Below are 13,932 nucleotides of genomic sequence, written 5' to 3' on the forward strand. Positions count from 1 at the left end.
AGACAAAAGGGGAGTCTTTTCTCAATTTTAAAAAGTTCTAGCCTTCCCGTTGGCTCCTTTGGCCAGGTGCCCACTGACTTCCTTTTACCTATGCATAGCAGTGAGATTTTTTAACCCTTTACAGGTAGAGCAATTAGAGAACAGCTACTAAGAGGGATTTTATAGCTCCTGGATGGCTGGGTGTCCATAAAAGGGGACTACCCTCCCGCACACCATAATTTATCGCAGAAGTCATCAAGTCCAGCCCACTGTGCTAACACAGGACCAAGTAAACCTAGACCATCCCTGTGGGTGTTTGTCTAACCTGTTACTAAAAACTTCCAGTGACAGGGATTCTACAACCTCCTTTGGAAGCCTATTCCAGAGCTTGACTATCTTTATTGTTAGAAAGATTTCCTAATATCTAACCTAAATCTCTCTTGCTGAAGATTACGCTCATTACTTCTCATCCTACCTTCAGTGGTCATGGAGAACAATTGCTCACCCTCTTTATAACAGCCCTTGACATATTTGAAGACTATCAGGTCCCCCTCAGTCTTATTTTCTCAGGACTAAGCATGTCCAGTGTTTTTAATCTTTCCTCATAGGTCAGGTTTTCTAAATGTTTTATTTTTGTTGTTATTCTCTGAACTCTCTCCAATTTGTCCACATCTTCCTTAAAGTGTGGTGCCCAGAATTGAACACAGTATTTCAGCTGAGGCCTCATTGTGTAGAGCAGGACAGTTACCTCCAGTGTCTTACATATGACTCTCCTGTTAATGCATCCCAGAATATTTGCTGGCTCATATTCAATTTGTGATTGATGATTACCCCCAGCTCCTTTTCAGCAGTACTAACACCTAGCCAGTTATTCCCCATTTTGTGGTTGTCCATTTGATTTTTCCTTCCTAAGTGAAGTACTTTGCACTTGTCTTTACTGAATTTCATCTTGTTGATTTCAGATCAATTCTCCAATTTGTCATGGTCATTTTAAATTCTAATCCTGTCCTCTAAAGTGCTTGCAACCTCTCCCAGCCTGGTGTCGTCTGCAAATTTTATAAGCATAATCTCCATTCCATTATCCAACTCATATATGAAAATATCAGATAGTACCAGATCCCCCCACTAGATATGTCCTCCCTGTTTGACAGCCAACCATTGATAACTATTCTGAGTACAGTATTTCAAGCAGTTGTGCACCCACCTTATAGTGATTGCATCTGGACCACATTTCCCTAGTTTGTTTATGAGACTATCATGTGGGCGCATGTCCAAAGCCGTATTACAATCAAGATATATTATGTCTAGTATGCCAGTAACCCTGTCAAGGAAATTAGGTTGCTTTGGCATGATTGATTATTGACAAATCCTTGTTGGCTATTACTTGTTACCCAATAAGGTGCTTACAAACCGATTAATAATTTGTTCCAATATCTTTCCACTTATCAAAGTTAGACTGACTGGTCTACAATCCCCCAAGACCTCTTTGCTACCCTTTTTAAAGAAAGCAGCTATGACATTTGCCCTTCTCCAGTTCTCTGGGACCTCAGTCATGCTCCATGAGTTCTGGAAGACAGTTCCTAACAGTTCCAAGATGACTTCAGATAGTTCCTTAAGTACGCTAGGATGAATTTCTTCAGGTCCTGTGTCATGGAGTCACCAGGGCGATGCTCTGGAACTACTCCCTACGAAGCCAGTCAGGACTCTGGCGAAGCATCCCTACTCTCTCTGAGCATACTGTCTCCAGGGCAAGAAGCTTACACAGCTTCAACCTTCCTGGGTCTGACATCGGAGCATTCAGCATCCCCTTCCACACCGTTCACTTCCCGCAGTGAGTTTGCCCAAGCAGGGCTCCTGGGGAAGCCAGAGGGCCCTGCACCCCAACTCTGCAGTCAGATGTGAGTCTCAGCCAGCCTGTAACACAGAAGGTTTATTAGTCGACAGGAACACAGAGTAGAACAGAACTTGTTAGCACAGAAATGAGTGACTTTCAGCTAAGTCCAGCTTGGGGGGAAGGGAGCCTAGAGCCAGGGCTCTCACCCTCCTACTGTGTCCCAAGCCAGCAGAGAGCGACTAGCTTCCAGCTGCCTGGCCCCTGCCCTGCCCGTTGCTCCTCCTCCGGCCTTTGTCTTGTTTCCCAGGCCAAGTGTCACCTGGTCACATCCCCCTCATGATACCATTAGAAGGAGTGGCCTTAGCATCCATGCAGGCAGCTGGAGCAGCCCCCACAAAAGTCACACACGCTTATTCCCACCACCTAGACATTGGTGTAATGCAAAGGGAAACAGAGGCACACGCAGCATTCAGGCAAAATAGTAAGACTCACATACAACATAACAAGGGAAAATCTCCACTTCGTCCCCCCCTGCCAACTTGACCACACCTATCTTATCTAAATATTCTTTAACCTCTTCTTTCCCTAGTTCTGCTTGTGTTCCTTCCCCCTTGTTGTTAATATTAATTATATTAAGTTTTTGGTCACAGTTACCCTTTTTATTGAAGACTGAAGCAAAATAGGCATGGAACGCTCCAGCCTTCTTGATGTCATCAGTTATTAACTCTCCTTCCCTGCTAAGTAGACCTCCACTTCCCTTCTATCTTTTTCCTGCTGTATTCATAGAACCTCTTCTTATTGCCTTTTATGTCCCTTGCTAGGTGTAATTCATTTTGTGCCTCAGCCTTTCTAATCTTGTCCTGACTTGCTTGTTCTTGTGTACGCCTCCTGAGCAATTTGCCCACATTTCTACTTTTTGTTTTATTCCCTTTTCTTTTCAGATCATTGAAGAGCTCCCGAGGGAGCCATATTGGCCTCTTACTATTCTTCCGATCTTTCTGGCACGCCAGCGTGTTTCTATAGCTAGTCAAGATAAATCCTAGCCAGGGGTGTAGTGCTGACCTCAACTAGCCACAGTGAGGTTGAAAACTACAGAGCCTCTTCTCCACTAAGATTTCCTACTGAGATGTTCTCTTGAGGTAGCTCTCTCACTGTGAAAAGCACACCTGTTTTTACAGTGAGGACATTGCCTTAAGCTAACATGAAATAAATTGGGTTTAAATCAAAATCAATCTGCCACACAGCCTTTTGCTCCAGCTTCAAATCATCCTGTGAAATCTGTGCCACGCTCTGCATAGCCTGGTACAGATCAACCTTGGCGGTTCACAGCATGGGCAGGGGACCCCAACATGCAGCGAACATTGACCATTACTGTTATCTATGAAAAACACCATTTCATTGCCCTGGAGCCCTGACACACCTGAAAAACCACCAAGTGCAAAACCCCCTATAGACCTGGGGCCTATCTGCACTTCTATTCTCCCACCCTTTGCCCGACTTGTCTATTTACCCTGGAAGCTTCTGGGGGCCGCGGAGCCTTGCAGCTGAAACCCAGTGCCCCAAGCCCCAGCGCTGATGCCAGGAGTGGCGCGGGGCTGAAGTCGGCGGCTCCCCACCCCAGCCAGGAGCAGTGCGGGGCTGAACCTGGCGCCCCCCACAAGGCCCAGAAGCTGGGAGTGATGTGGGGCTGAAGCCGGCACGCCCCTCCCCTCCCCGAAGTCCCCGAAGCCGGAAGCAATGTGGGGCTGAAGCCAGCAAACTTCCCTCCCCAAGCCAGGAGCAGCAGGGGGTTGAAGCTGGGAGCCCTACCGCCCCCTGCCCCACTGTAACTGGGAGCTGTACTGGGAGTCCCTCCCCCCCAGCCTGTATACAACCCCTATCTATCCCCTGCCTGAACCCTGAGCTAGTCCCCTGCCCACACACAGCCCCTAGCTAACCCCTGCCTGCACCCTGAGCTAACCTCTACCTGCACACAGCCCCCAGCTACCCCCTCCCTGCACCATGAGCGGTTTTCAAACTTTTTGAACTGAGTCCCCGCTTTGAGTTATATGTTTTGGTTGTGTCCTTCCACAGCCCAGACAGGCTGGATGGCCTCCTGAGCGAGTCAGGGGGTGGAGGTGGTGCTCCCTCCCTGGACCCTGCTGTGCGGCGCTGGCTCGAGCCCCGCCAGCCCTTGCCCTCCCCCCAAATAGAAGTAAAACTATGCTTATGCCCAAGGGTCCCCCCCAGCCTGGAGCCCCCTGTTCCCCCTCCCTGCCGGGCTCTGGCGTTTTTATAGCATGTCGAGGGGGTCCTCAGCAAGAAAAAGATTGAGAACCCCTGCTGTCTAGAATAGTCTGAATCACCGCATTGGACCTAATACATGTACTTCTGTCTGCACCTGCCCATCTAAAGCAAGCTTAGCCCCCAGGGTGGGCTGCTCTGATTGAAGGAGTCTGGTTTTAGTGCATACTGGCGAATCTGCTGTGAAATAGCTGAATGGGTGCCCCTTGCACTGGACTGGATCCCGCCCTGTCCGGGAAACAAAACACCTCCCCTGCCCCAGCTGCTTGTTTCGTGTGGCTCTGACAATAACACTTACATGTTGCTTGCTGGCGTGTGAGCCTGTAATGGCATCACGGTAAGCCTTTGCCTGAACATCACATGGCCTTTGAGCTTCTCCCCAGTGCCTTTGAGCTTCCTTGCCGCATGGGCTGGGGCAGCGCAATCTACAGTCTGCAGCTGTGAAGGCACATCACACAGGAAGGGCTGGGCCAGCAAGAACACATGGCAGAAGCCACAGCACAAATGCATTGTGGGTACTAGGTGGAGAATGGAGTCAGTGGGTTCCAACCTCCCAGTGAAAAGCAAGGAGTCTGCATGAGTGACGCAATATCAATGGACACACTTCCATTGTTGTGATACTATAGTTCTGGTTGCAAAAAGAAAAGGAGGACTTGTGGTACCTTAGAGACGAACACATTTATAAGCTTTCGTGAGCTACAGCTCACTTCATATAGTTCAGGTTGTATTCTGCTTATCCTTAAAATGGGCATTCAACCGCATGTGCAAAAGGCAGTGCAGCCGCCCCAAATATTCAGCCCCTAATCTCCCAGTAAGACAGGAATTTTTGGAAGGGTTTGAAGAGAACCATTTACTGGTTTCCTGAGTTCTAATGATTGTCCCCCAGAAGTTCACATTCTGAATCTCGTGATCTTTCAGCCCCACTGGCTTAAAAACTACAAACTGGAGAAAGTAAAAAAAGTGAGCGTAGTGAGTTTGGTGGGCTTGTTGGGGCTACATCATTATTTTGTTAATTAACCCAAATTAAAAAAAAATTAGGATTCTTCATCAGAACTGAATCCCTATGAATGGTGGTGATCTCATTCATGATGGCCAGGTGGTTCATCAAGGACCAGAGGGTACATCTACACAGCAAAGAAAAACCCATCGTGCCTGGTCAATTGGCTCGGGCTCATGTGGCTCGGGCTGAAGATGTGCTTTGCAGTGTAGTCGTCTTGCTTGAGCTGGAGCCTGGCCTTTGAAAACCATTGCTCAGGGAGAGTCTCAGTGCTGAGGTGGGAACGTCTACGCAGCTATGCCTGCAGCCTGAGCCCCACAAGCCCGACTGGACTCTGAGGCTTGGCGCTGCAGGTTTTTCTTTGCAGAGTACACATGCCTGCAGAGGCTCAGAGTTTAACACCAGAAGGGACTACCAGATCTTCTAGTCTGACTTCCTGTGTATCACAGGCCACCAGCATCACCCAGCACCCGTACATCAACCCCAGTAACCAGAATTAGACTAAAGTATTATAGTTTCCTGACAATCAGGATCTTCACCATCCGATGAAGTGAGCTGTAGCTCACGAAAGCTCATGCTCAAATAAATTGGTTAGTCTCTAAGGTGCCACAAGTACTCCTTTTCTTTTTGCGAATACAGACTAACACGGCTGTTACTCTGAAACCTGTCATAGAAACTGTTGCCTCTGTGAAAGTGTTCGGGACCTCCTGAACCGGCTGAAGATTTTAAAGAAGAACAGCATGTGGGACAATCCACTGCTGCTTGCTCCACACTGCTGGAGCCATCGCTATGGCAAAGATCCGGCTCTTTGTGCAGATGGCTCAAGAGCTCTGTTCCTGAATCAGCTGGACAGGAGAGCGGTCAAAATTTTTGGATGAATTTTTCCCCCCTCTTCTAATAATGGTCTTTAAAGCAAATGTAAATAGAGAATCATTTTTGCAATCAATCAATCAACCAACCAATCAATCAATAAATGTCGTATTTGCAGGCAAAAACTGCAGTTTTTTGACAAAAGATTTCACGTTCAAAAAACTCCAAGCAGTTCTACTATCCAGTTGATTCAGAGCCAGCTAAATAGTTTAATGAAGCTCAAGATCTCTGACTTAGCAGGGGCTCATTTCATGCACACCAGGATCTTGGTAAATGGAGTCGTTGCTTTGTTATTGTCTCTTGGAAATAACTGGGAAATGAATACACAAAAACTCTGCACTGTATGTGAGTTAAGGTTGCTCTTAACAGCCTACAGCAAGGCAATGAAAAGTTGAGGTTCCCAATAGTCCATGCCTTCTGCTCCCTCTTCCACAGACACACATCGCTCCACTAGCTGGACTACCTCCGCCACAGCAAGTGCACCACAACCATAACTCTGTCCAGCTGCAGGACCAGCCTTCCAGCACCTCCTTACCTAAACCCGAGGGTCTGCAGCGACAGTGGTGGGTGGGGGAGTCTGGTCTGTAATGGAGGGTGGTGGAATTTGCAACAGCAGCTTCTGATTTCAAGCATACCCAACTTGAGCCAGGTAGGGCCTGAGCTGTGGAAGTGCTCAATGCCCACAGCTCTTTGTGCCCACGAGAACTGTGCATGCACTCAGCAGCTTGGAGAATCCTGCCTCCTGTGTCTCAAGTTGGAGTCACCCCAAAGCCACGGCTGCTGTTGAAAATGTGGCTATGAGTGATCTGGCCAAGGCCACACAGTGAGTCAGTGGCAGAGCGGGGTCACAAGGCAGGAATAAAGCTAGCTGGCTATAGGGGAACAATTGTGATTTATGAATGGAAATTTGTCTGGCTGTGTTCCCGCCTCTTATAGCAAGCAGTTCTGGGACGCTCGTCTGAGCAAAATGTTATTGCCAACCAGTCACTGAAGATAAATTCCAGGCCTGCTGCTGAGATGTGCTCAGTCGTAGAGCAAATTGAATGTTGTCGTGAAACTCAGTTCATTTTGGGCAGTCAGAGAAGCGGATGCTAAAGGTGAGGTCACTCAGTCAGAGAACAGGGATATTCCCATGTGACTGAGGTCAGAGAGGCTCAGACTTCTTGGATCACATTTTTATACAAAGATCATCTCATCATCACCTGGCCTTACATCCGTGATCCCACAAAATAGCAGCCTGGCTGTTCACAATGACCAACCTCCTCTTCTCCCCGCTGTGCTCACACAGACCACCTCCATGCCTTCACAGAGACATCCTCCTCCCTTCCATTCCCAGCCACCACTACCCTGATCCCCTCCCTTCCTATGTACAATAGTGTGCCAACAGCAGCCATTACTTCCATGGAAGAGTGATATGGGAAGGTATTGAATGGACTGTAGTGGTCTGTGCTGCAGTTCAATAGCTGGAAGGAAGGACGAAGGGCCAGTGTTGTGTGATCAGTCAGATCCTATGGAGCACAATTTGGGAAGCTCTGACTTTGGGGACTAAACACATAGCTCTAATAGAATATCCTCAGTGAACGGTGAAGGAGAATGGGCTAACAGTTGTTCACATAAACTATTCATTGAACGGTTGACTAAAATTCCCCCGAAGCATGACCTTCTCATGGACAGTTCATCAACTGAAATTCACAGAATACACTGTCTGCGGTGGCAAACTGGGCCATGTCTGCTTCTGGCTCCCACTCCCACACGTCGCTTGCTCGACCCCATTGCCTGCCAGTCACATGCCTGAACAACGACATGCACCAAGAGCCGGTTAAAAAGCCACCAGAGAAAAAGTGAAAACAAAGCCGAGACAGCCCTGAAGTGGGGCCGGGGCTCGCTCTAGAGCTCTGTCGACCCTGACAAATTTAGGACCAGACGGGGGAAACAGCAATGTAGACCAGGACTCTGGTGTTTTATCCTCATGTTGCCTTGCTCCGCAGGCAAGAGAGGAGCTGAGGGTTCAAACACATTTATGGCAGGCTTGGTAAATCCACAGCAATACCAGCTAAGTGAAGGAGTCTTGATGGCGGTCGCACGGCTACTTGCTCCATAGGGAACAGCTAAACCAAACAAAAGAGAAATCCAATAAGTGGGATAGGTTAGAGAAGCAATTACAGGATTATTGTATCACCCGTCCTTCAGTCAAACACAAAACTAGCCAGCATCACTTCTCTATTTAGACATTAGAATTTGCAGGGCAGGGTCAAAATTCACTGGGTCCAGGTGCCAGATCTGAGTATTTGTGGGACCGCAATGGATTTTATTGGTGCAATTGCAATGGCTAGGCTTGTTCCCTACGTAAACAGTAGAATTAGAGGGTGCTGGAGTGAAACTGGACTCAAATTGCCGTCTCCATGAACAAAGAGTGTGTGCCACGCTGCATACAGTGACCCAGGGAAAGCACAGGAAAACACGGGGATTTGTTACCTGTTTAGAATTTTAACAATTCCCACCTTTCCAATTTGTGGTTATTTGCACAGTGAAATCTAAATGTGTATGCCCCCAAAAGGCTCTTTCCGGCTTCCTTTTATGGTAAGTTACATTTATTGAATTGTTCAATAAAGCACAAGAACAAAAATCACAACCAGAAGATCGTCACAAGCCACACAAAGGAAAGACCCCACCTTATGCCTGGAGCATGCAGTCTAAAGGCAGACAATTCCAACTATCCTCCTCTCACAGGGCTCCAAGACAGTCAGTCATCCTTGTCTCTTTTAAATATTAATTTCTTCTCTTAGCTGCTCCTGCTCCATCTCCCCTGTTCCCCGCTCCCCAAGGGCATGCCTTGGCCCATTAGGGAGATGAGCATTGTTTAGCGGTCTGGTAAAATCCCCGCTCTCCCCTCCCCTCCCCTCCCCCCCATTCCACTGGCTAAATGGAGAACAAGTCTAGCTACTTGCTTGAGCACCGAGAAACGAGATCTAGGCATCCTGGCATAACAGCGCTGGAAAAATGTATCCTCACGGATCCAGCCCTTATTTAACCCCAATCCCTGCAAATCCCCCCCCCCCCCCCCCATGCTGGAGCTGTGTTTTGGTGGTGCCGTTGTCCTGGAATATGCTGGGGTGTGTATGTGTGTGTGCGCGCACTGTTGTTGTAGCCTTGTGGGTCCCAGAATATTAGAGAGACAAGGTGGGTGGGGTAATGTCTCTTATTGGACCAACTGCTGTTGGTGAGAGAGACAAGTTTTGGAGCTACACAGGTCTTCAGGTCTGGGCAAGATACTCAGAGTGACACTGTGGCGCTGGAGGGAAAGAGTGTCTCTCCCCAACAGAGGCTGATCCAGTCAAACAATTTCCTCACCGGCCTTGTCTTTGTGAGGGGAAACCTCAGGGCTGGATCCAGGGGCTGGATGTGGATGCCCAAGGTGATGTGCTGACATGCAGTAAGCTCCCAGTGGGACAATAGGAGAGACTCCACTAGGTGTATGACACTCCCTACTTCAGGGCTTACGCCAACCTCTCCCTATGGAGATCAGGCTGGCGGCGGGATTGGGGGGGAGGGGGGGTCAGAGACCCCCTCGGCAAGGCTCTTCTCCCTTCCTCTGAAGCATCTGGTGCACTCAACTGCCCAAGCATCTCGGTGGCCCACGGGCTGACCCAGCGTGACCCCGCCTGCAGTCTCTATTTGTGCGGCTCCCAAGCTGGCTGGAGCTGCGAGGGGGGCTGTCGTGGCACCGGTGGGGGGGGGGTGCCCTGTAGGCAGCCGAGTGGGTGGGGGGCGCGGACCGGCCGGTCAGAGCCTGGGGAGCAGGCCGGGATCGGCTTTGGGCGGAACGGGGCCGCTGGCCCTTTAAGAAAGTTCAATCGTGCGAGTTCATCAAAGTTTAAAAAGTTTTTCGTGGAAAAAAAAACGGTGGTGGGGGGGGGGGGCAGGAAAGTTGGCTGCGGGCTGCGGGGATTGGCTGCGGGTTCCCCGGGAGACGGTGATGCAGGGCGAGGGGCCGGGCCGGAGCCCAGCTGAGCCCCCCTCTCCTCCCCCCCGCCCGGGCGGGCTGCGCCGAGCCATTGATGACCCTATTGAAAAGGCGCAGGCGGCAGCTCGGGGCTGCACTCGGGGCCGGCGGCTGCAGCTCGTTGGCACCTTCCCCCTCCCTTAATTGCTCCTCAGCCAACTCCATGTGAGCCCGGCCGGGTACAAATAGCCCCGCGCCGCGTTCCCCCCCCACACCGCGCACCTCGCCCACGCCGCACTCCCGTTCAGTTGGGCGGTGGCCAGCCCGCCCCGCACCCTCCCGGGCAGCACCAGGGCACCCAGCCTGGACACCATCTCCGCACCTAGCTGCACCCCGGAGCCTTTTGTTAGTTGGTCACCCACAGGCACCATTTCCAAGCCCAGCCCAGGACCGCAGCTCCCCCGAGAGCCTCCTGCCCCCAAGAGAGCCAAGCCCGGGGGAAGCCCTGCGATCCCTGGACAAAGAAGCTACAAAGAACCCAGGACCGTCCACTCAGCCCCCTGCACCCCCGCCATGAGCAACCTCAACAAGGAGAGCGAGCACAGTAACAGCAGCAACAACATCGAGGAGGAGGTAAGGGGCTGGGGAGCTCTGCCCTCTTCCTTGGAGGGGGCTGGGAGGGCAGGCTCAGGCGCTGGGAGGGTTTGGGGTTCCTGGCCTGTCTCTGTGGGTGGGGTGGTAAATTGGCTAGGGAGGTGTAGGGCTTAATGGGGAATTTGGATCCTAGTCTCCCTTGCCCGTAACTAGGTGGGATGCGTACCTGAGTATGTACTCCTTATCGGGGGTGTGGGCACAGGCTGGCCTCAAAGAGCACCTCTGATGCTCCCCACAAGTACACCCCACTTCCCCTCTGCGGGGCTGAGCCTCCTTAATGGGCTCAAAGTGTCCAAGCCCATCAGAAATGTAAAGCCCTGCTCTTCCCCCAGTGCCCACCTTGGCTGGGGCTGGGCGGCTGGCTGCGCAGTCAGATTCCTGCTCTCTTCCGGCTCGGAGTGGAGCTGTGCGAAAGAACAAACTAAATTTCTCAATTTTCTGTGTGGGATCTTTGCTCCAGCGAAAGCCAGAGCTGCTCTAAGCCCTAGCATGGCGCTGTGGACAGGTGCCCAACCCAAGGCTGTACCTTTCTGTGGGGTTGGGAACAATCTTGTCTGAGGCTGGGGGTAATGCTTGACCTTTGCCATCCCTGAGCTTGGCTAGTTTTCTGTGCCTACAGCTGGGACTGGCCCTTGGGGTCCCTGAGAATCTGCTCATGAGCCAGGAGAACTTGCTCTCTCCATTTCACCATTTAAAAACCTCATGCTGCTTTGTGCTTAAAGTGATCTTAAAAGTGTGTTGGGGGGGCGGGCTCTGCCATAACCTGGGAGCAGCAGCTTTAGCAAGCCAGGAAAAGTGTGCCCCTCTGTGCTCCGGCTTGATCTCTTTCAAAGAAACCTTGGCTGGGTCTGTGACCCCTAGCTACACACCACCCCCAAAACATGCACACGCTAACTGCTGCTGGCTGGTGTAGTGCAGCCCATTCCTGCTTGTATTGCTGGGCAAAGGGCATCTCATAGCCCCTGGAGAGGAAGGATGACACCCCTCATCCAGCCCTGATTCCCCTTCCACCCAAAGCTTGGGTGCAGGGGTTCCTGGGGGTGGGGAACATCTCAGAATTAAATGAATCCCTGGCATGCAGCTGGGTTGATGGAGGGGGGCTTGTAGGGAAGTGCAGCTGTTCAAGCAGGCCTGGTCAGGTGTCAAGAGGTGCTCTCCTCAGAGCCTTGAAATACTTGCTAGTCTGGTGGGAACTGCATGGTCCATCTCCTGCTCTCTCCTTGAGAATGCACTGGCTTCCCAGGGTGAGGACTGTTGCAGGCTAGCTAGAGGTCAGGAACATCACTTTGTCTCATTCTGTTTTGCCTGGTTTGACCTCCTGTGTGACCTTGGGAAGATTGGCTAGCCCTGCCTGGTGCAGGAGCCCTAGAGTGTGGCTCTGGGGAATGAGGACAAGGCTCCTTAGCTTCTGGGCTGGAGGGGACCCACACTGGTTGCAGTGTGCCTGGGCTGTCCCCAGCTTGGCCAGAGCAGGGCTGCCATGCTCTGCTGGAGACCTCCGTCTGCTTTCAGTACAGTGGGTGGGCAAGAGCCACTCAAGGCACAGAGAGGGTTGCCAGGCTCCTTTCCGTCTCCTCTCTGACCACTGATGGCTAGAGATGCAAATCTGGACTCTGGTTAGCTTTGTGCTGCATAGCGTACTGGCTCTGAGAGCCCTGTGCAGGGAGGGTGGAGAGACCTGGGATACTGCTCTCGGCAGGAGAAGCCTAGAACAGAAACCATGCAGCCTGGTGTCCGGATGGCATGCTGCAGGCAGCAGGGAAAACAGTCCCTCCATGTCACTGCCTCGTCCTCCACCAGAAAGTCTGTCCCCTTAGTCACCGCACCAGAGTACTTAGCACGGTCCCTGACTCTTCATGGGGCTCTGAGAAGTCTCTGAAGTAAGCCCAAGGATGCTGACCCTTTGGGCGCCAACCTAATGTTGTTCGTGTGTAGTTCTCCGCGCTGGAGGGAAGCGTGAATTCCCTGGTAGCTTCGGTTGGCTATGCTAGTCTTCCCGTCCCCTCCCCCAACTCTCCTCAAAGGAGCCGTGTAGCACTGCTGGCGCAGAATGGCGGCCGTGTTTCCACCCCGGCATTGGGCGAAATGCTCCCAGTAAGTTGGTGAAGCATGCTGAGCTCTTGATCCGTGACCTCTCAACAGCTACACAAGAAACCCCCTTAATGCTGAGGCTACCTGTCCAACCCCTCGCTGTTCTTGGGGGTGGGCAGGAGCAAAGGCTCGCACTTGCCTAGGTCTGTGGGAAGTGGGTGGGGAAGATGGCTCAAAGCGCTGTCTGGGGACAGGGTGGTGACTGCTTTTCCCATGGGTTGAGATGGAGAGGAGGGGTCGACTACCTAGTGCCTTGGCACAGCTGGAGAGAGGGTGGCGGCTGCAGCAGCGGCATTTTACAGCATGCTTGGGTTTCTAGTCATGGGTTTAACTTCAGGTCTGTCTCCCCCTGCTTGGCACTTTCCGAGTCGCCCCTCTCCTTCCCTCACCCCTGATCAGCCAAGCTAGTCCCGTTCATGCTCCTGTAACACAGGAAGGGGGTTATTACCGGCAGTTGGTCAGCCCTGCCCATGGGGAATCTGCTACAGTACAGCTTAACTAATAGGCACTAATGCCTGGGAAACCCATTGCAGATCCTTGATTTGATTATTCACTGGCCTGCAGAACTTGCCAGTGAAACCCAAGATCCTGGGTCACTTAATTAGTCCGTTGAAACAGAATTACAACTATCTAGTGCACCCTGTAGCATGCTGGTAAGTGGTGTGCAAGGTAATTTGTCAGGCTATCAGACCTCATGCTGGAGTAAGGTTTCCTATTGCTGCATTTGCTGAGAGCAATGTGGCTGGTGGGCTAGCAAAGTGGAGACTCCCAATTCTACTATCCTTGGATACACTGTGGCACTGTGACAATATGCAATTGCACAGGGAAGGAAGGAACACCTGGCCCTTCCGACAGTGATGTGTGGCGCTAAGATGGGACTTGACTCTTCCAAGAAAGCTAGTCTCCACTGTATTTCAATGTCTGTCCACCATGAGCAGGGTGAGAGCAAAAGGGTGTAAATAAAATAATAGTTTGGCATGTTCTCAGCAAAGGGGGGCAGCATCCACAATCCTCAAATTGGTAGAGCTGCACAGGTATGGAGGAGCCAGACAAATTGCAATGGCTTGTATAAAAGCCCAGAGGATTATAGTAGGTCTCCTCCAAGAGTAACTTCTAGGGCAAGGGTTGTCAACCTGGGGGTCATGGCCACCCCATTTCTAATGAGTGTCCTTGATCCATGGAAAGGGGGTGCTGGTCTGGTGTTGGGGTGGAGAGCCATGGTATGGAGAAAGCTGAGGGCTTCTGTGCTAAGACACCTGGCCCCTCCCAAGCAGTCTTCTT

General features: G+C 51.2%; 1 protein-coding gene across 4 annotated transcripts in view; it reads left to right on the forward strand.

The window, feature by feature from the left end:
* The first annotated feature begins 10,013 nt into the window (after window positions 1-10,013).
* The window catches only part of RBPMS2 (RNA binding protein, mRNA processing factor 2), a 49,876-nt gene continuing 45,957 nt past the window's right edge, over window positions 10,014-13,932 (forward strand). Inside the window, exon 1 of one of the 4 annotated variants that reach the window (XM_037911047.2) lies at window positions 10,014-10,539. In XM_037911047.2, the coding sequence (XP_037766975.1) occupies window positions 10,480-10,539 (60 nt within the window). In that variant the 5' untranslated portion in view covers window positions 10,014-10,479. The remainder of the gene's footprint in view (window positions 10,540-13,932) is intronic. The other 3 variants (XM_037911048.2, XR_005227110.2, XM_043523526.1) reach the window with 3 other exon arrangements.

Source organism: Chelonia mydas, chromosome 10 (assembly GCF_015237465.2).
Source record: "Chelonia mydas isolate rCheMyd1 chromosome 10, rCheMyd1.pri.v2, whole genome shotgun sequence".
Taxonomy (NCBI): domain Eukaryota; kingdom Metazoa; phylum Chordata; order Testudines; family Cheloniidae; genus Chelonia; species Chelonia mydas.